The sequence below is a fragment of the Oncorhynchus kisutch genome, linkage group LG3, assembly GCF_002021735.2.
Source record: "Oncorhynchus kisutch isolate 150728-3 linkage group LG3, Okis_V2, whole genome shotgun sequence".
NCBI classification, from domain to species: domain Eukaryota; kingdom Metazoa; phylum Chordata; class Actinopteri; order Salmoniformes; family Salmonidae; genus Oncorhynchus; species Oncorhynchus kisutch.
Genome location: NC_034176.2, coordinates 49892067 through 49915809, shown reverse-complemented (window position 1 = coordinate 49915809; position 23743 = coordinate 49892067). Strand labels below are relative to the sequence as shown.

The 23743-nt window shown below is 39.5% G+C and overlaps 1 protein-coding gene across 1 annotated transcript in view; it reads left to right on the top strand.

Moving 5' to 3' along the window:
* Positions 1-6272: 6272 nt before the first annotated feature.
* Positions 6273-23743, top strand: part of LOC109884529 (solute carrier family 12 member 2) — a 35561-nt gene continuing 18090 nt past the window's right edge. The window contains exons 1-13 of the mRNA XM_020476496.2: positions 6273-6952; positions 13601-13732; positions 14008-14083; positions 14508-14603; positions 15466-15605; positions 15723-15833; positions 15984-16092; positions 16374-16501; positions 18935-19019; positions 19148-19299; positions 20566-20673; positions 22260-22383; positions 22560-22661. Of these exons, the coding sequence (XP_020332085.2) occupies positions 6482-6952; positions 13601-13732; positions 14008-14083; positions 14508-14603; positions 15466-15605; positions 15723-15833; positions 15984-16092; positions 16374-16501; positions 18935-19019; positions 19148-19299; positions 20566-20673; positions 22260-22383; positions 22560-22661 (1834 nt within the window). The 5' untranslated portion in view covers positions 6273-6481. The remainder of the gene's footprint in view (positions 6953-13600; positions 13733-14007; positions 14084-14507; positions 14604-15465; positions 15606-15722; positions 15834-15983; positions 16093-16373; positions 16502-18934; positions 19020-19147; positions 19300-20565; positions 20674-22259; positions 22384-22559; positions 22662-23743) is intronic.

Sequence of the window (23743 nt, the reverse complement as noted above, 5' to 3'; positions counted from 1 at the left end):
AATAGTCATGGGTACACAAAATCAAGCAAATGGTACTGAACTCATGACAAAATCATGTTTTAACATTGTAGTGGCTATTGATGTTATGGTTGTTGTTTTCTGCTTTGTAACATTGCGAATAACCATGGCATTTAACTATGTATCTAATCCAGTTTCAGCATGAGAAAAACTACTGCAAGAAAAAATTTTAATAACTAAAGGTTCGGTCCGAGATTAGGAGCCACTCCCAGTTAAATACTGTGAAATAAATTATTAAACAACATGTCTGACCTAGCCTTAATTTCACATTACATTGCATGTCTTGAAGACATACAGAAAATGTCTCAAGACACAGCACTATTTCACATTTAGTGTCTTGACACATGTCTTGAAGACACACATAAAATGTCTCAAAACATGGCATTGAGTGTCTTGAGACAGGCTGTGTCTCAAGACATGTCTTTAAAATGTGTCTTGAGATGACTTGAGACATGTAAACTCAGCAAAAGAAGAAACATCCCTTTTTCAGGACCCTGTCTTTCAAAGATAATTAGTAAAAATCACAAAATAACTTCACAGATCTTCATTGTTAAGGGTTCAAACACTGTGTTACATTCCCCAGTTTCTGTGTTTTGGGTTTGTTTGTGTATATGTATGTGTATTTCAGGAAATGGCTTCCTGGATTCGAAGCAGCTGATTGGTCGGACCCATCGGCGATTGGAGGTCTGATCCCGCCCTCTCGTTAGGGATACAGCTGTCGGCAATTACAAACTCCTTCTGCAGCTGGATATAAGCCAGTGTTCTTTTGTTAGGGGAGAGCGCTTCTGGGTATGTCCTGTATTGTTTGTTCTTCAGATAGAGCATCTGGGTATGTCCTGTATTAGTTGTTGCTCAGAGAGAGCTTCTTGGTATGTCCTGTGTTTTGTTGTTGGTATGTATATTTTTGTAAAGTATTTTGTAGCCGGTCCAGCTGACGTTTGTGTATGCCCTAGGACTGTGTTTTTGATTAGTGAAATTGTCCACATTAAATTGGTATTATTCCGCTTCATTTGTTCCCAGGGGGGAAGGGGAAGGCACCGTGGCAGTGCTTAGGCAAGAGGCCTGCGGGCATACATATAGCCGTAGTATGTACTATGTCTATGCACACTAGGTAAGACCTGGGTGGACCATCCCCTGTATTTTGCTTAGTGCGAATTAGGTAAGTTGTGGGAAGGATAGGGCCCTTAACTTTAACTTTCTTTGCTTTGGTTCCGTCCAGCCCCTTTTCCCCAAATTACCATGTTAAGAAAATTAATTCCCTGTAAATGGTAATATATTCTGCCTTAGTCATCCTTACCCACACCTGCAGTCACATACCTCTTTCACTCCACGGGGAGTTGAGTGTAGCAGAGTGTTGCATTCCCTCCTCCAAGAGGTGTGCATATCACACATTTTCCCATGCTTGTTCAATGAACCATAAACAATTAATGAACATGCACCTGTGGAACAGCTTACAGACGGTAGGCAATTAAGGTCACAGTTATGAAAACTTAGGACACTAAAGAGGCCTTTCTACTGACTCTGAAAAACACCAAAAGAAAGATGCCCAGGGTCCCTGCTCATCTGCGTGAATGTGCCTTAGGCATGCTGCAAGGAGGCATGAGGACTGCAGATGTGGCCAGGGCAATAAATTGCAATGTCCATACTGTGAGATGCCTAAGACAGCGCTATAGGGAGATGGGACGGACAGCTGATCATCCTCGCAGTGGCAGACCACATGTAACAACACCTTCACAGGATCGGTACATCCAAACATCACACCTGCGGGACAGGTACAGGAAGGCAACCACAACTGCCCGAGTTACACAAGGAATGCACAATCCCTCCATCAGTGCTCAGACTGTCCGCAATAAGTTGAGAGAGGCTGGACTGAGGGCTTGTAGGACTGTTATAAGGCAGGTCCTCACCAGACATCACCGGCAACAATGTCGCCTGTGGGCATAAACCACCTGTCACTGGATCAGACAGGACTGGCAAAAAGTGCTCTTCTCTGATGAGTCACGGTTTTGTCTCACCAGGGGAGATGGTTGGATTTGCATTTATCGTTGAAGGAATGAGCGTTACGCCGAGGCCTGTACTCTGGAACAGAATCGATTTGGAGGTGGAGGGTCCGTTATGGTCTGGGGCGGTGTGTCACAGCATCCTCGGACTGAGCTTGTTGTCATTACAGGGAAGACATCCTCCTCCCTCATGTGATACCCTTCCTGCATGCTCATCCTGACATGATCCTCCAGCACGACAATGCCACCAACCATTCTGCTCGTTCTGTGCGTGATTTCCTGCAAGACAGGAATGTCAGTGTTCTGCCATGGCCAGCGAAGAGCCCGGATCTCAATCCTATTGAGCACATCTGGGACCTGTTGGATCGGAGGGTGAGGGCTCGGGTCATTCCCCCCAGAAATGTCTGGGAACTTGCAGGTGCCTTGGTAGAAGAGTGGGGTAACATCTCATAGCAAGAACTGGCAAATCTGGAGCAGTCCATGAGGAGGAGATGCACTGCAGTACTTAATGCAGATGGTGACCACACCAGATATTGACTGTTACTTTTGATTTTAACCCCACCTTTGTTCAGGGAGACATTATTCAATTTCTGTTAGTCACATGTCTGTGGAACTTGTTCAGTTTGTCTCATTTGTTGAATCTTGTTATGTTCATACAAATATTTACACGTTAAGTTTGCTGAAAATAAACGCAGTTGACAGTGAGAGGACGTTTATTTTTTTGCTGAGTTTACAATCAAATATATTATAAACCCATAAGCTCAAACATCACCATTTTTATTTAAAGTTTTCAAAAGTAGAGCACTCTCAGTACAAAACTAAATGTGTGATAATGAGAAATTTGCTGTGCGAGGCATTCTCATAACAATGTTATTATATATTTTTCTAATTGATTTATTTTCACATGCCCCAGAGTTCTCCAGTAAACATCCAATGATCCCTAAACTCTATGTAATGCAATGGAATCAAGATGTGAAGAACCAGAGACTCTCGCTTAGGCTGAGGCCATCATTTTGAGAGGCATCTCCTCTCCATAATAAAAAACACATAGTTCTTTATTGAAATTCCATACATTGTGAAAGGTAAGAAGTTCAAATGTCACAATTTGTAAAATTATATATTATTTTTTTGTAACCTAAAATATTATATTAAAATACATGTTAAACTTAGTATCGGACTTCCTGACGTTATTCTCACAGAGCATATAATTAAGTGTTGCGAAGTCATTATTTAACTCTATCTTTAAAAATATTGAGTAGGATGTATTTTTTCTTTAAAAATATATTTTTTATGGATATGTGCGTAGCAGACAGGAGTATACGGTAAACAGTTTCCTCTGGGGAAAATGAAGTTATTCTATATATTGTTTATCCCTCCCTGAGCAGAATGAGGCACTGGCTGAGTTTCCTCATGGGCCACAGGAGGAAAGCCTGTGTTTCAAGGGTTGCGTGCATCTGTGTCATGGCCAGGACAGTGGTGGGGTATTAGAGCCCTCTGCATTCAGTGCAACACAGACAGGCCTTGAGGCTCAAAACACCTCTCACTTTTCCAGGTAAAACAGTTCAGTGGTCATAGCTCGCCAACTGTACCATCATCCCTAAGAGAACAGGGGAACGTTTGGAATGGAGTCAGATATTCCTTCAATAAATATGTAAGGAAATGTCATTCCCCGATGTTCTTTTCTTTAAACATCTTACAGCTCGAAATAGTTTACTCTTATGTAATGAGCTCTTTGTGGTTGCAGAATTGAATATGTGTCTAAAGGTAATTATACAGATCCTTATCGTGAATACCAACCCTTATAAGAGTATCCTGTCAGACTGCTTGGGTTCCGTCAGTCTTGTACATGTTCATCCATTAGGTGGCAGTAAGCAACCACTTTGTTGGTCACAGTAGGAGGCGATGTACATCTATTGTCACAACTTAACCAACCATGCAGTCCTGCAAAGCAGTCCTTCTCACCTCAAAAACATGTATTGTGAATTTCAGGACTACAGACAGCAACCTAAATTGTCATGATGATACTTCTGGGGTCGCTTCCACAAAGCATTTCTACACTTCTGACCATGATTGAAATTGTCTGAGCTGCCACATTGTTCACTCAGAGGGTTGGACATGGTGGTATCTAGTATAGACAAATACTGGTACTGTGCCATTGTGGACTTGATGGACAGACACACTTGCTAAGAGGCATCACTTTTCACTTAATTTTTTTTCTTCTAAATTGATGTATGATGCAAAGGGATATAATGTCCAGAGTTCAGCTTCAGAAACAGAACATTTATTTTAGTAAGTAAAAGTAAATTGAGGACAACTCAAAGCTATTCTTACAAGCAATTGATTGAAACATTATAATACTGAATTGTTAAAATATTGAAACATTAATACAATTCTTAAATGGACACTGCCCTCTTTGTTTGTTCCAGAAACATGATGGCGGATTTTCAATCAATTTACCTGCAATGATCGACTTGCATTGTTATTACAATAGTATTAGCCTACACAGTCATCTTCCCCCTTACTTTATTTTTCAGTTGGCTAAATAAAAATAGAGTCCTTACTTTTGTTTTATAGAATCATTGTATGGAGAGCTTTTCTATTCACAATCATCAAGTACTAGACAGTGAAAGACTGTTGTTGTTCACTATGCTAATGTGGTTGCAGTACTGACAACATTGTGTTCCATTGACTAGGGTCTGAATATGAATGCATGAGTATTTGAGAGTGTGGGGCTTGTAAGATACCTTTGTTTTTATTGAGTATAACTCATAATTATTGAACGGAGGTCATGAACTATGAACTTTTTATTTAACTCAATAATTCTACATAAATAAAATAAATACTATGCATATCTGTCTACACATTAGTTCTGCTAACTAAAAATGTTTGTGGAAAGCGATTGCCTAGAACCAATCGAGCAACTCAACTCAAAATATTCCTTATGGTTATCTTTTTTTAAGTTGTAATTACATCACTTTTTTGTTTTATGAACTTTTGTACACTAATTTTCATTATGTATTCTGAATTATAATGATTGAAGTTACTTGAACATTAATATTTGTTGTCTAAAACATACACATTTAGGGTCCCTTCTACTTAAATTATTAACCTTCATTGCTAATTTTTTTCAAGTATTGTAAATTTGTGAAGAAGTCAAGTAAGCATTTGTGAGTAGTATTTTTCAGTGGCCGTGTCTTAATGTTTAACATTGTTTTATGTATTTGACAATTTGTAATTTTAACCCACCTTGCAGGCATTGATGAGCACAGTGCTCACTCCTCAAGCAGTAATTACAGGTAGAGCTGTAAGCATTGTAGGATCCTGCAATAGTAGGATAGTGGGAATGGCTTGTCTGTCTGGGAATGGCTTGTCTGTTTCATTATTGAACGTCAATTTGCCCAACGGTTTTGATATCTGTTCATCATGATCCATTACACCTCATAGCGCAACAAACTGTTAAATACTATTTTAAAAATATAGTTATCTTTCTTCAAACATGCATACAACATTGAGTAAAAGTATCAAAGTCCAAAAAATGTAATTACCCACAGTCCTCTATTTTAAAACGAGGGAAGTTGTTGCAAGAACATACAATTATTAAGTATTCATAATTTGCTTATCAGCACAACAAAAATAAATCAAGTGTGTTTTACTCAAATATCAATGTGTCTAACTATTACTTTACTTATAATGATAAAGACGTAAAACAATATAATAATAATTATAATAATAATTGAATAAATGTTAAATTGACATTAAACTATTAAATAATCCTAACTTGCAAAAGTGTTAATTTTAGATTAGCAGAACAAAGATAAATAAAGTTATAGTTACTCAATGACCTTATATTTGTTAACATTCCTCACAAAAAAACTAAGTGTTAACATGTTTTATTGACATCTGAGTGAGTACCACTTATATGATTTGGTTTTTACAGACAGTTGGAGATGTTTGAGTAGGCATGACTCAATTTATTTAATGGGTTAGGGAGTTATAGTAAGGTTTACAATGTAGCACTTGTTTTCTATTGAAATCACTAGTGAAATAGTTGCCTGACTTTAGAGATCTGTGAATGAACAACTATACATGACAATAAAATATTAATTTCACATACATTCAAAGCTAATAATCTTAGTGGGTTGTCTGCGGTTGAAAAGCGCACACAAAAAGCGCATGGACAAATTTGCATGTTTGCTCCTTGACGCTGCCCTGCGACCTCTAGACCTTGTGTTGGCGAGTGACGTACTCAGAGTTGCTAATTTCTCAGAACATTCGACCCACACTCGAGGCATCACTGTTGGGGTCCAGAACAGGAGAGAGTGGATCGGGTAGATAGATGCTCAGGGCGCAGCTTTGGCTTGAGTACTGATGCATACCTTGCTGAAGGAATGAATTTAAATGGTCCTTTTCAAAACAATTTTCTGCAATACATCTGATTATACAGTGATAACTACTCAGTGGACATGTCATCACCTTCAGGTCAGAAACCAGCTCTCAAGACAGCGGGTTCAGGTCAAAGCAGGTTTCAGGTGACAGAGGTAACGGAGTTAGGACCCGTCACATCTGGAGAGCGCACGTCGGGAGGGACTGATGGAACTACGGGTACGACTGGTAGTAAGGGGTCGGCAGGTGGAGAGGAGTCCAAAGGGAGATTTAGCGTAGTCAAGTTTCTTGATTCAGGTGGAATAGGGACGGATGCATCTGATGTGGCTCAGAATGGTGACACTGTCAGGAGCACGGGCAGCCATCGTTCGTCCGCAAGCGGTCATACTAACATTTCAGATACCCACTCAAATACGTATTATATGCGAACATTTGGCCATAACACAATTGATGCTGTCCCAAACATCGATTTCTACCGACAAACAGAAGCGCCTCTTGGAGATAAGTTGATACGACCAACTCTTTCGGAGCTACACGATGAGCTTGACAAGGTATGTAACCTGCTACCACCTTCTGTTTTGACGCGCCACTACATCGCTATTTACCAACAGGTGGGGATTGATAGCGCACGCCTCGAGATAGCCTATATTGGTGCCAAGTGTATAAAAAAGGGGTATATTGTGTAGATGGGTGAGAAAAATTCAGGGTGTAACACAACAAAATGTGGAATAGGTCAAGGGGTATGAATACTTTCTGAAAGCACTGCATGTAAATCTATAGTTCATCCTTATGTAACGGATGTGAAACGGCTAGCTTAGTTAGCGGTGCGCGCTAAATAGCGTTTCAATCGGTGACGTCACTTGCTCTGAGACCTTGAAGTAGTAGTTCCCCTTGCTCTGCAAGGGCCGCGGCTTTTGTGGAGCGATGGGTAACGACGCTTCGTGGGTGACTGTTGTTGATGTGTGCAGAGGGTCCCTGGTTTGCGCCCGGGTATGGGCGAGGGGACGGTCTAAAGTTATACTGTTACATTCAGCCCTAGTGACACTGTACCACAGGAACAGACTGGGACCTAAAATCAACCTGTGCATTTATAACACACTGGCCCATTTTTTTCCTTAGAGGCCCCCAGCCCGGCCCATTGTTTTCCATGAGGCCCCTCGTTATTACCCAAATAATAGTCATTCTGCACTAAAAAATCAACATTTAGAAATTTGCCAGAACGCCCTATGGCCAGTCCATTGATGCTGTATCACAACTGCCAGTGTCTATGCTAAGCTGAAGTGACCTCGTCTGTCACAATCACAGCATTCCCTTCCACAGGGACATTTCTTCTCCTTTGCAGTCCTTTGAATGGACAGCGTGACATCAGGGGCATGACCCACACATTTTGTTCAGACAATGCTCTCTCTGACCATGCCCAAATCCTGATCACCGGCTACTCTTGGCAACTGACAGCCTTTGCAGCCACCAACAAACAATGCTGCCGTGGTTCTCTCTCCCTTCCCTATACTCAATGGTCCAGTGTCCCAGTCTCTGGTCTCTAACACTTTATAGCCACGCTATCCTGTTGGATCACTCACATGCCTCTCATGGGGGCAGGTCACTAGTAATGGAGGACAGAGTAGATACATCAGTCCAGCCCACAGGCCGAAATATTGTAACATCTATTCAAACCACAGGTTCTAGGCCTTCTATATCTAATAATCTAGATATTGCATAATGTTTATGTATACAGTAGAAGTCGGAAGTTTACATACACTTAGGTTGGAGTCATTAAAACTCGTTTTTCAACCACTCCTCAAATTTCTTGTTAACAAACTATAGTTTTGGCAAGTCGGATAGGACATCTACTTTGTGAATGACACAAGTAATTTTTTTTTTTCAAGGCCTACCTTCAAACCCAGTGCCTCTTTGCTTGACATCATGGGAAAATCAAAAGAAATCAGCCAAGACCTCAGAAAACAGTTTTTTAGACCTCCACAAGTCTGGTTCATCCTTGGGAGCAATTTCCAAACATCTGAAGGTACCACATTCATCTGGATAAACTATAGTACGCAAGTATAATCACCATGGGACCACGCAGCCGTCATACCACTCAGGAAGGAGACGCGTTCTGTCTCCTAGAGATGAACGTACTTGGGTGTGAAAAGTGCAAATCAATTTCAGAACAATAGCAAAAGAACTTGTGATGATGCTGGAGAAAACAGGTTCAGAAGTACCTATATCCACAGTTAAACGAGTCCTATATCGACATAAAACAAGTCCTATATCGTACTTTTTGGAGAAATGTTCTCTGGCCTCATGAAACAAAAATAGAACTGTTTGACCACAATGACCATTGTTATGTTTGGAGGAAAAAGGGGGAGGCTTGCAAGCCGAAGAACATCACCCCAACCATGAAGCACGGGGGTGGCAGCATCATGCTGTGGGGGTGCTTTGCTGCAGGAGGGACTGGTGCACTTCACAAAATAGATGGCATCACGAGGAAAGAAAAACATTTGTGGATATATTGAAGCAACATCTCAAGACATCAGTCGGGAAGTTAAAGCTAGGTCCCAAATGGGTCTTCCAAATGGACAATGACCCCAAGCATACTTACAAAGTCGTGGCAAAATGGCTTAAGTACAAAGAAGTCAAGGTATTGGAGTGGCCATCACAAAGCCCTGACCTCAATCTTATAGAAAATCTGTGGGCAGAACTGAAAAAGTGTGTGTGAGCAAGGAGGCCTACAAACCTGTCTCAGTTACACCAGCTCTGTCAGGAGGAATGGGCCAAAATTCACCCAACTTATTGTCGGAAGCTTGTGGAAGGCTACCAAAAAATATTTGACCCAAGTTAAACAATTTAAAGGCAATGCTACCAAATACTAATTGAGTGTATGTAAACTTCTGACCCACTGGGAATGTTATGAAAGAAGTAAAAGCTGAAATAAATAATTTTCTCTACTATAATTCTGACATTTCACAAAATATATTTTCTTAAAATAAAGTGGTGATCCTTATTTGGTTAAGGTCTATGTAAACTTCCGACTTCAACTGTACATGCATACCTGCATGTCAAAGGTTTCATCTCCATAGGAAAGCGTGATATAGAGTGATATTAGTGCCAACGGAAGTTGAATTTGAATATTGCATTGTATTGCACAAATGGAACTGAATTGTACTTTAAAGGGGCGAACTGCAATTGCTATACCCATTTTTAGACTCTTATATTAAGGTTGAGGCAAGGAGACCAGATCGAACCGCCCCATTCCACCCTCCGTTCCCTGCGACGATTTGAACAGGCTACCGTTCAAAAGTTTGGGGTCACTTAGAAATGTCCTTGTTTTTGAAAGAAAAGCCAATTTTTTTGTCCATTAACATCAAATTGATTAGAAATACAGTGTAGACATTGTTAATGTTGTATTGTAAATGACTATTGTAGTGGGAAATGGCTTATTTTTAATAGAATATCTACATAGGAGTACAGAGGCCCATTATTATCAACCATCACTCCTGTGTTCCAATGGCACGTTGTGTTAGCTAATCCAGGTTTATCATGTTAAAAGGCTAATTGAACATTAGAAAACCCTTTTGTAATTATAGAAAGAGGAGTGGGAGGCCCCGGTGGAGTGGGAGTGGGAGGACACACCTTAATCTTTTATTTTTATTGTCCAGTCTGAGATACAGCTTTTTCTTGCATCTCTGCCTAGAAGGCCAGCATCCCGGAGTCGCCTCTTCACTGTTGACGTCGACACTGGTGTTTTGCGGGTACTATTTAATGAAGCTGCCAGTTGAGGACATGTGAGGCGTCTGTTTCTCATACTAGACATTCTAATGTACTTGTCCTCTTGCTCAGTTGTGCACCGGGGCCTCCCACTCCTCTTTCTATTCTGGTTAGAGCCAGTTTGCGCTGTTCTTTGAAGGGAGTAGTATACCGAGTTGTATGACATCTTCAGTTTATTGGCAATTTCTCGCATGGAATAGCCTTCATTTCTCAGAACAAGAATAAACTGACAAGTCTCATAAGACAGATCTTTGTTTCTGGCTATTTTGAGCCTGTAATCGAACCCACAAATGCTGATGCTCCAGATACTCAACTAGTCTAAAGAAGGCCAGTGTTATTGTTTCTTTAATCAGAAGAACAGTTTTCAGCTGTGCTAACATAATTGCAAAAAGGTTTTCTGTAACGGGGAGGAGTAGTAGGAAGGATCGGAGGACCAATGTGCAGCGTGGTATGTATCCATCATGTATGTTAATAGGAATGAATACGAAAATACAAAAAAGCAAGATAATCAAAATGAAAACCGAAACCAGTCCCGGATGGGACAAACACTGAAACGGAAACAATCACCCACGAAACACATGTGGGAAAAGGCTACCTAAGTATGATTCTCAATCAGAGACAACTAACGACACCTGCCTCTGATTGAGAACCATACCAGGCCAAACACAAAACACAACATAGAAAAACGAACATAGACAACCCACCCAACTCACGCCCTGACCATACTAAAACAAAGACATAACAAAAGAACTAAGGTCAGAACGTGACATTTTCTCATTATCAATTTGCCTTTTAGAATGATAAACTTCGATTAGCTAACACAACATGCCATTGGAACACAGGAGTGATGATTGCTGATAATGGACCTCTGTATGCCTATGTAGATATTCCATAGTCCAGCTACAATAGTCATTTACAACATTAACAACGTCTACACTGTATTTCTGATCAATTATATGTTTATTATAATGGGCAAAAAATTTGCTTTTCTTTCAAAAACAAGGACATTTCTAAGTGACCCCAAACTTTTGAACGGTAATGTTTTTTTTAGGCTAATATAGGACTACATGATCAATATGTAGATGCAACCTTTTCTGTCTGTTGTAACTAAGGATATTGCAGTAGCACAAACATAAGCAGACGTCAGACAAATGCATTTAGCCTACATGACATCATGTAACATTTTTATTTTACAATTTTATTTAACCTTTATTTAACTAAGCAAGTCAGTTAAGAACAAATTCTTAACGCTGGCCAATTGTGCGCCATCCTATGGGATTCTCAATCACAGCCGGTTGTGACACAGCCTGGAATCAAACCAGGGTCTGTAGTGACGGCCCTAGCACTGAGATGCAGTGCCTTAGACCGCTGCACCACTCGGGAGCCCTGTCTACACATTGCATTGGGGCAAAACAATCTGAGTTTTAACCATAGATAACATGCAACTTTTATTTTGCTTCTCAGTGATCATGCAACACAGAATGATTTGATAGATAGTACATAATTGAAATTCGACCGAGTGGCCTATTCCATCTCTAGGCTGCCGAACTAGCACATGCACAGAAGGAAAGGTTGTTTAGCTATCAGAAAGAACTCCAGATAATCCAGTCATAGAGCCACTCCCTTAAATGAGTGATATACCCAATTATTCTTGAAGAATATAATTTAGGAATGCCTCATGACCTTAGTTCAACTGTCATACCCCATCAGAACCCAAAATATAAGCTTGTGTTACGCCATTGTTTGTAAATAATGCAGACAATGCAAAACATGGTTACAACTATTATTCTGAAAGCATTCATGGTCAGTCCTTTCATTCATAGCTCTGTCTATGAATTTGAAAGGGATTAGTCACATTTCTCCAGCCCCATCCCTCAGCTGTTAACCAAAACAGTGACGGGGTGGCCCTTTGTTATTGTTTGAACTTCCGATTTTCAGTTCATCAGAAGATCCACATTATAGCAAAAAATATGTTGCCGCTTTTAGGGTTAAAGGTAATTTCCAATTGAGTCGACATAACTCAACACCTGGATTCAGTCTTATGTAGCAACATTTGAAATTGTGTTTTCTACATTGGATAAAAGTAGAGACTCAGAGCTACAAAATGGTACATCGTACACTACATTTGAGGAAAAATGGGAGAGTAATTCTGCTTTGAAAGTTGATTAACTTGTAAACTCACTTTTGAGAAATTGGCCTTTGAATGTTTTGGTATCTAGGTCTACACCCATTCAGCATCGTTCACACCATCTTAAGCTTTAGCTCCACCCAACTTGTTTCGCTCTCGTAGCGCACACTTGACGCTCTGGCCGATGATTTGTTTACTTATGGATAACATGAAAACAGCCTAACCAGCTCTGCTGGCAACAATTTCATTAGGCTTTTTTGCAGATGTTTACTGACACCGGCCATATTCAACGGGTGTTGTACACACGTCATGTAACGTTTGCTAACAAGCCAGCCAGCTAACTTTAGCTAACAGTACACTTTAACTTAAGACATATAGCTAACTAGGTAAACAATGAACCTAGCTAGGTAAACAAAGTGTAAGTTCACACACAAGTAATGTTAGCTAACGAGCCAGCCAGTTAACATTTACTAGCTAGCTAACCGTACACTTTATCTTAGGACTTGTATTTAGCTAGCTGGGTAAACAATGAACCTACCTAGGTAAAAAAAAATGTTTAAGATCACACACTTCACGTAACGTTAGCTAACGAGCCAGACAGCTAACGTTAGCTAGTTAAGCAACAATGAACACAGCTTGAAATGAAACCACTTTCTGTCAAAATTTGAAATGTGTAATATCTGAAAATGTAGCTAGCTAACGCTAGACTATCTTAAGTGTATACATCATCATGCATGATGGACGCATCTCCCTGTCAAGAATGCCATACCACGGTTTCCGTTAGTTTGAAGATGTAATTGAAGACAGGTGTTTTCTCCATCTATTTAACTATTATACTCTAATTCCATTGATTTCAAAACGTGATCCTCCAGAAAGTGGAGAGCAATACTTATGCAGGTCCACAACACAATCAAAAAAATTAAAAGCCACGTTCGACAGGATTACCAACACTGACGAGCTCAAAATAATAGACAGAAGCCTTCTATGGCAGATCAATCTGAACTAATTTCTCGGTATGTCCAGGCCACACAATATCTTAGCCAATCATGGCTCGTGGGAAGGTTGCAAACCTTTTCTGTGGCTTAACCAACAAGGCTCGTAATTTAACAATTGTGTTTACAGATGGCATACAAGTTTGTTATGAAGGCACATGAAAGTTCACATGTTTGAGAAGGCATTTCTGCCTTCGGGTCACATATGAAGCGAACGCAGACTCGGAAACGTTGCCTTTAATATGATCATAGGCGATCGGATTGAATCTAGCCATTAATGTTTGTCAGCATTTGTTATGTGTGGTATTTTTCAGGAGACATTGGATGAGGATGGCTTTCCTATTGGGGAGGAGTCTACTCTTGCTGAGGAGGCTGCAGCCAAAGAAGGAACAAAGGAACAAGCAAAGGGAGGCACCATCAAGTTTGGCTGGGTCAAAGGTGTCCTGGTTAGTACTGGATCTGGACCAGAACTGGATCTGGGAACTAAACATTTTGTTTTCTCTGGCCCAAACATCCCGTTTTTTTCTTTTAGAACTATTCAAACTCTACCATGTGCTCCTTATTGCTCTGTGATGAATCATTGAATTTCACATCAATGTAAATCATTTCAAAGACATCCAACACAAATCTAAAAACAAGCTTTCAAATGAATGGTTTCCCCCCACTATAGAAGTATGTGTTGGTAACATGAATGTTGTCACCTGTGTGTCTGTGTTTTCAGATACGTTGCATGTTGAACATCTGGGGTGTGATGCTCTTTATTCGCATGTCATGGATCGTGGGACAGGCAGGCATTGGTACGTAGGTGATGACTCATGTTCAATCCAGACCAAAATATTTAAGGTTTCAAACCTCATAGTATTGCTTGAGCATTGGGCGTGTTAGTTTTGCATCACCCAAACCGCTTTCAGGGTTTGTTCATTTTAGACCATTCCATTGGTCTTAAAGTGAAATCTCCACCCACCTGGGGCACCAGGTGACACAAAATAAACACACCCCTTGTTGTAAAGTTTGTTACCATAAAATGATATACTTGGAGGTATATTATTATTATGCTTTTTGACCAAGTGGGCCTAGTAACATGGTCTATAACTAGGGTCCAGAGTTTTTCCAGGTCAGGTAAAACAAATTCCTACAGGCCTTTGTCCCAATCGATTTTACCTGTAAGCATGATGAGAAAGTTATCTACTAAAAGATAATTTGCTCACCTTTTTTTAACAGGTCTGACATGTGTTATTATTCTGATGGCAACAGTTGTAACCACCATCACTGGACTCTCCACCTCAGCCATAGCAACCAATGGGTTTGTGCGAGGAGGTAAGGGAAAGCTTTATTCCTGATGAAATGCTAATATATTAACAATGTATTAGGATCCTGTAGCAGAATTATATAAATTAGGTATTAGAAGAGATTGTAAGGAGTATTAATTTGGTAAAGTTTTTGGGATCCTTCATGATGCCGGGATTAAATCCGTAGAGCACTGTCGACAGAAGCGTCACGCCCGTGCAGAAGGGCATGTGCCCCCTCAGATTTGTCGAAAAAAATGATAATGCCCTTTTAGTGTAACCCAGATAGGTTCCCAATCTCCCAACCTCATAGCTAGTTACCAAAAGCATTGCAGCCTATCGATCAAGTTAAAGTAGCGGGCAAGGTTGGTAGACCTTCTTTTTCTAGAAAGCAAGCAATTAAACGTACTGAATAAGACTCACATTCCTTTCAATCTTTTACCCAGATTTCCTCAGAGATGTGAGAAGCATATTTAGTTAGTTTTTGTAAAGAATTACTGTCAGGAGGATACAGACAGCTCAAGAGGTATGCTTAGATATGCAGAAAAATATACTTATTTTTTTATATAGAACTAAGCATAATGTTTATGGCTCTAGATTGCAGGAAAAAGCTGTTTCAGACCACCCCCCCAGCCATCCTTACGTATTTGTGCCCCCTCAGATTTTTCTGGTGCCAGACGCCCCTGGCTGTCGACACTGTGGATTTTAAAGGCAATGTTCCAGCATTTGCGGACATCACAATCACAATAAACGCATAAAATGTCAGCTCAATCGGAAATTACCTTTAAAGTCAGTTATAGTGTGCTGAGCATTAACACGCTTGAATTGTGATTCTGGTCTAACCATAGCATGTTTCTGGTCTAACCCGTCTTCAATTCTTCATCTTATTTTAGGTGGAGCATATTACCTCATATCAAGGAGTTTGGGCCCTGAATTTGGCGGCTCCATTGGTCTCATCTTCGCCTTTGCTAATGCTGTGGCTGTGGCCATGTATGTTGTGGGCTTTGCTGAAACTGTCGTTGAGATGCTTAATGTAAGGAACATTTGATATGCCTGTATAGTGAACGTTGATTGGATCGCTGTGTGCCATGTTGACATTTTACATAGCAACAACAGTAACAGCCCTGGGTGATTGTTTCCTGATTGACAGGATGTAGATGCCCTGATGACAGATGAGCTCAATGACGTCCGTATAGTGGGCACCCTCACTGTCATCCTGCTTCTGGGCATCTCAGTGGCAGGGATGGAGTGGGAGGCGAAGGTAAGACCCACAGAGCAATGCACTGTCACACATAGTAACACAAAGAAACCTTGCTTTACTTTAGACTCTTGCCGTAGTGACTTTATGGAACTTCTGGCAGATAAACGTGTTAAAACTCTGTACCACTCCTGACCAAACATTCCCTTCCAGGCCCAGATTGTGTTGTTGGTCATTCTTTTGGCCGCCATCTTCAACTATTTCATCGGAACCGTCATCACCATGGAGTCAAAAGAGCCCAAAGGCTTCTTTGGCTACAAAGGTTTGTCTGATAGTTCAACTATGCACTCATTTCCATATCCCAAATTGTAATTCTCCTTCTGTTGAGCATGCATTACATTAATCTAATCTCAGATGTGTTTGTGCTTTTGCCTACCTAATTGTAATTTTCAAGGAAAACATCTTTGGCAGGACAATTCCATAAGGAGTTGGCAAGAGTGCAGAAACAGACTGGCACACAGGCTAGCATTATATTTAATGGCTTACGACTGCCCCCATTGAATCAAGATGAAATTCTCACGTTGTGTTCTTTTTCATCCGAAGCGGCTATCATGATGGAGAACATGGGACCGGATTTCAGAGACGGCGAGACGTTCTTTTCCATGTTTGCCATTTTCTTTCCGGCTGCAACAGGCATCCTGGCAGGTGCCAACATCTCAGGAGACCTTACAGTAAGACCTTGGCTTCTCTCAAAGGTCCAATGCAGCCATTTTATATCAATATCAAATCCTTTCCCAGTAACAATGAAGTACCTTACTGTGATTGTGTTCAATTAAAACGGTAAAAAATAAACAAAAAAAGCTTCTTAGCAGATAGCAATTTCTCAACCAAGAATTTTGCAAAGACTGTCTGTGAGTGGTCTGAGTAGGGTTGCAAAGGGAGGGTATTTTACTGGAAACTTTACCAGAATTTTGGTATATTTCAAGGATTTTATGTAATCTATCAAAATACTTCTAGTGGCCCTTTTGGGTAGATTATTTTTTTTAAATTTAAACTTTATTAAACTTATCACGTGTCTGCAATTATCTCTGGCTCTCTCTCTGTACTTATCACATGTAAAATATATGAAATAATTAAATAAGATAATTTGAGAAATAGAATGACAAGGCTGTAAAACATGATCCTAAATATAAACCATCAACTTAGTGAATACTATTGGTGTTTGATATGAGGGTTTCAGCATTTAATATCCTTTATATTTATTTTACTATGCCAATGTTTTTCTTGTCAATGTTTTGGCTTCAAACAGGTGGCAGTTGTGGGAAAAGTAAATAGTTGGATGAGTTGCAGAGGTACAGTAATTGAAAATTGTTGTTTAGATGTTTTTTTATTAATTAGGCTATTTTCTCTTGGACCAAATGGTCTATCTACTAGAAACTCATGGACAATATGGACACAGATTTATACAAAAAATAATACTATATGTGAATACATTTGTTTTAAGTTAATTCCAGTATAAATGACCAAAGTTACAATAGATTGCCATCTATTTTCTCTTAATTACCAAAATTACTGAAGATTCTGGTAACATTGATAAATTACCGGTAGTTTTGCAACCCAGTGGTGGAAAAAGTACCCAATTGTCATACTTGAGTAAATGTAAAATACGTTAATAGAAAATGACTCACGTAAAAGTGAAAGTCGCCCAGTAAAATACTACTTGAGTAAAAGTCCGGTAGTTTTGCAACCCAGTGGTGGAAAAAGTACCCAATTGTCATACTTGAGTAAATGTAAAATACGTTAATAGAAAATGACTCACGTAAAAGTGAAAGTCGCCCAGTAAAATACTACTTGAGTAAAAGTCTAAGGTACTTGGTTTTTAAATATACTTAAATATTCAAAATAAATAAAATGGGTAAAATGTACCCAAGTGTCAAAAGTAAAAGTATAAATCATTTCAAATAAATGATTTATATTAAGCAAACCAGGAGTGCCCCAGCCAGGGGCACACTCCAACACTCAGACATAATATACAAATTAAGCATTTGTGTTTAGTGAGTCCGCCAGATCAGCGGCAGTAGAGATGTCCAGGGAGGTTCTCTTGATAAGTGCGTGAATTGAAAAAATGTCCTATCCTGCTAAGAATTCAAAATGTAACCAGTACTTTTGGGTGTCAGAGAAAATGTATGGAGTAAAAAGTACATGATTGTCTTTAGAAATGTAGTGAAGTAAAAGTACAGCTACCCCAAAAAATGACTTAAGTAGTACTTTAAAGTATTTTTTACTTAAGTACTTTACACCACTGTTGTAACCCTAGGTCTGAGTGTGGAGGAGGAAACTGAAAACTCACTATTATTGGCAGAGGTTTGGAACTCTTTCTTATTGGTCAAATAACTAATTTACCGCCTGGTGATATCACCAGGCAGGCCAAAACTCTATCACACCAAAACAGGCAAACATTTCAGGCGGTCTTTTCAAACAGCTCTTACACTAAAAGGGTATTATCATTATTTTCACAATATTATTTCAACCTCCATAGTGTGGTAATGTATATGAAACACAGGAAACCACATTTTTGACTTAACTGGGCCTTTAAAGGAACACTACTGTTGTCACGGCTTTCTTCTGTTGAAGGAGAGGCGGACCAAAACACAGCGTGGTTATTTAGATACAGCTTTAATAAGGATGAAAATAGAACAATATACAAAAACCATGAAAAACCGAAAACAGCTCTATCTGGTGTAACAAACACAAAGACAGGAACAATCACCCACAAAACCCAACACAAAACAGGCTACCTAAATATGGCTCCCAATCAGAGACAATGACTAACACCTGCCTCTGATTGAGAACCATATCAGGCCCAAACACAGAAACAGACAAACAAGACATCCAACATAGAATGCCCACTCAGATCACACCCTGACCAAACAAAACATAGAAACATACAAAGCAAACTATGGTCAGGGTGTGACAACTGTACACTCGAAAACTAAATTTTAGCATTTTGTTCATTAGTCCACTGTTAATATAAACCCTAGAAAGGGTGCATGTCAGCAGTGAATTTTTCAAGATGGAGCTCTTTCAATATAGAGCAAAAACTGTCATGCGTTTTTAATGTATTCACAACAAAACATTGAGAAATATTTTGTTCTGTCCCCCAGGATCCTCAGTCAGCCATTCCAAAGGGCACTCTTTTGGCCATCCTTATAACTGGAATTACTTATGTGGCAGTGACTGTTTCTACTGGTAATCTTTCTCTTTATAAAATGAACATGAAGTTACAGTAGCAGGACGGGTACACTGTTTAAAATGAATAAAAATTCCACAATAGGTTAATTGAAGACTCAAGTTAATATTCTCATCCTTTCTTACAGGATCTTGTATCCTTAGAGACGCCACTGGCGATCACAATGATACCTCCAGTGTTAGTGACTTGAACTGCACGGATGCTGCCTGCACACTTGGTTATGACTTCTCGATTTGTAAGGAAGGAGGCTGCAAATTTGGACTTATGAACGATTTCCAAGTATGTCTGGGCCTGGGGTGATGTGTAGGATTATCTTAACATTGACATTAACATACACCTCCAATAATTATTAACCTCACATGATGTAACAAAGTTTAGCCAGAGAGCCTACAACTTAAAGGGATAGTTCACCCAAACGACAACACTGCATATTGGTTTCCTTACCCTGTAAGCAGTTTATGGACAAGGTAAGACACCTATCTTGCTTTGGTTTTGTTTACCTGGTCGCTGTCAGGAAGAAAACCAATACGTAATTTTGTAATTTAGGTGAACCGTCCCCTTTAAAATAGTCTCACGCATTATAACCCCCACCCTGATTCTGATTGTCATTCAAACTACTGGTAGAAGCAGGTCTCCTACCTCTGCTGAAAGTTGACCTCTAGTCTAGCACAATGCTCTGCTTGGATGTTTTCAGATATGCTTTTTCCCCAAAAGGAATTATTCTTTAAAATAGTCACCTGGCATAGAGCCTTATAAAAGAGATTGTAACCTTATATGATCCTTTAACACCATGGTAGTTGTTTGATGTGGAGCGCTGAGAATTTGATTTGGGTTAGTGTTGGGCAATTTAGTGATAAAATGGGCTGCAAATAATTATTCTGTCTCTCACGGCAGTTCAGAAGCTGCATTTCTCTCACTACGCTATTCTCCTTTCTGCTTGAATTTTTGACAATAGATGTAGGGGCTTGCAGTGTTAGTTAGTGGTAAACAATGGGAGCTGGGATAATAGTGCTTGTGTTGTGAGTCACAAGGCATTCTCTAGGTCTTGAATGAGACCATTGACAGCAACCACTGTGCGTAGGCACCCACCCTCTTTGTGACACTGATATCATAGGCAAGTGGTACAGGGTTACCCAGTACCAAAGCCAAGTGCACTTACATGGCATTACTGACAAAGGCACTTGTCGATTGGTTTGCACGGCAGACATAGAGTTGAACAATACACCTTGCTGTTGTTGTTTTTTTGTTATGAATACACACTGCAAGCCTTTTACAAATTGGTCATGGTTAGCACTAATCTTTTTGTATTTTCTGACATGCTCTTATACCTTGAGGTGTTTTGCCATGACTTTGCATGACTTTCTCCCCACTACCACTAATGGCTTAGCATCCCTATGGTACCCTCTATAACATGATGTTTGTTTTTGCATTTCAATCTTTTCAATAGCTGTAGTTTAATCTCAGTTCATGAGAGAATGTGTGTGTTGCCTGATATCATTGAAGGTGCCAACTAGTGAAGTAACGTCTAGGCTTGTTGTTGGCTAGGTCATGAGTTTGGTGTCTGGGTTTGGACCTCTGATCACTGCTGGTATTTTCTCTGCCACGCTGTCATCAGCCCTGGCCTCTCTCGTCAGTGCCCCAAAAGTCTTCCAGGTGAGAACCCTCCTTCAGTATTTGTTATGTTTCGAGTATTTTCGAGGAGTACATTTTTAGGGACGGTTTCCCAGACACAGATTGGGCCTGGACCTAAAAGCATGCCAATGGAGAATATACTGTATATACATTTCTTCATATGGGCAGAATATTGTAGAAAATAAATAAATAAACATGTGACAGCTGGCTGGTCGCTCTGTGATCAAAAGCTACCATTTTTTCGATATGAAAAGGAGACAAAAATATAACTGACCTGCACTGCACATAGGAAAGTGTCCAGATGACTGTGAGATAATTGACCAGTAGGCAAAGTGCACATGTTCTGAAAGCTTCATTCGAATCAATCATGAATACACTAAGAAACCTAATCTATGAGATGGTGAACTAATAATGGCAGCACCACTTTATCAAATATTCATAATGATAATTTAAGCCATGCCGTGAAAACAGTTTTTATGGGCACACAAATCCAAAACGATGTATTCAATTGCAAAATCGAACGCTTTTACCCGAAAGTCACCTAACTTGCTTGGTTCTTCAATAGGCTATGGGTATGCTAATTTACCTACTTGTTAGATGTGCATTTGGTGTCCAGCTGTTAGGTTAGGCCTAGTGTTATTGTCAACCATCATCAGCTAATCCAGGATTTTTCTGAATGGCATTCAAGTGACAAACAGCTGTTGTGAGATAGCATGCGATGCAAAAACAGTTGATTATCTGCTTGATTTGCAGCAGGGTCTACAAGATGTAACAAAGAAAGCATCAAGGTAATGAGTTAATGTTTTCATATGTTTCTGTGCATCGGATTGGACACTGAAGGCTATTGTGTGCAATAGTGTAAGATAGCCTAGGCAAACACCCAATGGTATTTTCCTATCTATCATTCAGGACTTTTAATGAAAACAAATGAGTAGGCTTGTAAACAAAGTGATTTGGTGAATTTGAATGATGTAAATAATGATGATGATGATGGTGAGAGCCCAATAGTAGATGGACTCCGATCCCTTTAATCATAGAGGCTATTGTTACTTTGTGTCTCTAAAATCATAATGTTGCTATTGCTATTGTCATGTGACAAAGAGTATTTTTTCAATTGAAACAACCAAATATTGGCCTTTTTCACATGAACTGTTTATTGTCATAAATTCGGTAGCCTATGCTACAAAATATAATATTCTGCCCATAGCCTAAAGAACAGCTACATGATTTAATGAAAAGCAGCAAAGAAACACAACATTCACATTCTTTAATAAAAGACTCAGAAACAGAAACAGGCAATCGGCTACAGCTCTCTTCACAGTTTCCCGCCAAATAGGCCGACAAGGAAACTATATATCTCGACGACCTTGAGTGTGCGGGGGTCTGAACGCAGCGTAGTACATTCCACAAAAAGTTTTGCTCAACAAAAAGACACGTATGCGGCTTAATCTGTGTCCGGGAAACCGCCCCTTAGACATTATTTTAGATATCCAATATTATGTCAAAAACGAGTATACAGTATATCCAGTCAATTGAATTGGATGTTAGACCTTTCCCACTTTATATGCTTGGATTTGGTTTCTCAGTGTATTTGTGTGGCTGTTTAGGCTTTGTGCAAGGACAACATCTACCCAGGCCTCCATGTCTTTGCTAAGGGATATGGAAAGAACAATGAACCTTTACGGGGCTACGTCCTCACCTTCTGTATTGGTCTGGCCTTCATTCTTATTGGTAGGTATTTTTGTACATTATTGAGCATTATGGGTAATGAAGTAATTCTAGTTTCCAAACTGGCCAACAAACAGATTACTACAGTGTACAAAATGCTTGAAAATATCCACTTCATTCTTTCCCTGTCACTCATGTATCAGTTTATTTATAGTTTTATTTGTGATTTCTCCCCTTAGCTGAGCTGAATGTCATTGCTCCCATCATTTCAAACTTCTTTCTGGCCTCATATGCCTTGATAAATTTTTCTGTGTTCCATGCATCTCTGGCCAACTCTCCAGGTAAGGATTGGTTTTGATATATGTACTCTCCGATATATTCACTTTTCATTCAAATTAATCGTTGCCCTTTACACTCGTAGCCATATACTGGTTGAAAATGGCAGATCTGACTGATAAATCCTAAATTGGAATGCAGCGGCTGTACAGTAACATGCTATACATCATCACGGTAACCCAATTTCAACATAAACAAACCTTGTGTAAAATATGTTGAATTTGTATGTTTAAAACAATGTCAGATCTTCAACATTATATCCACTATCAGAAAAAAACAATAGGCTGGGCAGCACCTCCTACTGGAGAATGTATCTATAGTTACCCTTTGGTTTCCCAACCTGGGTTTTAATCAAGTCCTGCTATGATATTTGTCACTGATTATTACCAATGTACTATCATGAGAATAATTGTTTAGAGATCTCCACTTCCAAACAAATAGATTCACTGTTGCTATTGAAGTCATTCCAAAGGGTAGGTTTAACAAAGCTAATTAACCAATGTGTTTCAAGCTCTGGTTTATTTAACTTTAATATTTAGTGATATTGAATTGTGGTTGGTTGTCAACTATATTTTTAGTTTACATTGTTTGCTAAACTGATAACAGACACAAATGAATGCCAGAATTACATGAAAAAACATTTAAGCTGGTGGAGGTCCAAACAGTTGGTGCTCTACCCTGAATGACGGGTCGCCACTGAGTCATTGGGGCTCAGATGCAACTATCCAAGCAGTAGAAACAGCTCCTTTAAAAGCTGATACTTGGTTGTGTTGTCAACCAAACACAATTCAACATTTTCTTTGTAATACAGTAAATAAATAGCCTAAAGTCAAAGCTATCTTACAAATTAATGTAGCATTCAACCTTAAAATGAGTAAGACATTCATGGCCACATTTTCAAATCAAATCAAATTGTATTGGTCACATACACATATTTAGCAGATGTTACTGTGGATGCAGCAAAATGCTTGTGTTCCTAGCTCCAACCATGCAGTACATCTAACAATTCACAACAATACACACAAATCTAAAAGTAAAATAATAAATTTAAGAAATATATAAATATTAGGACGAGCAATGTCGGATT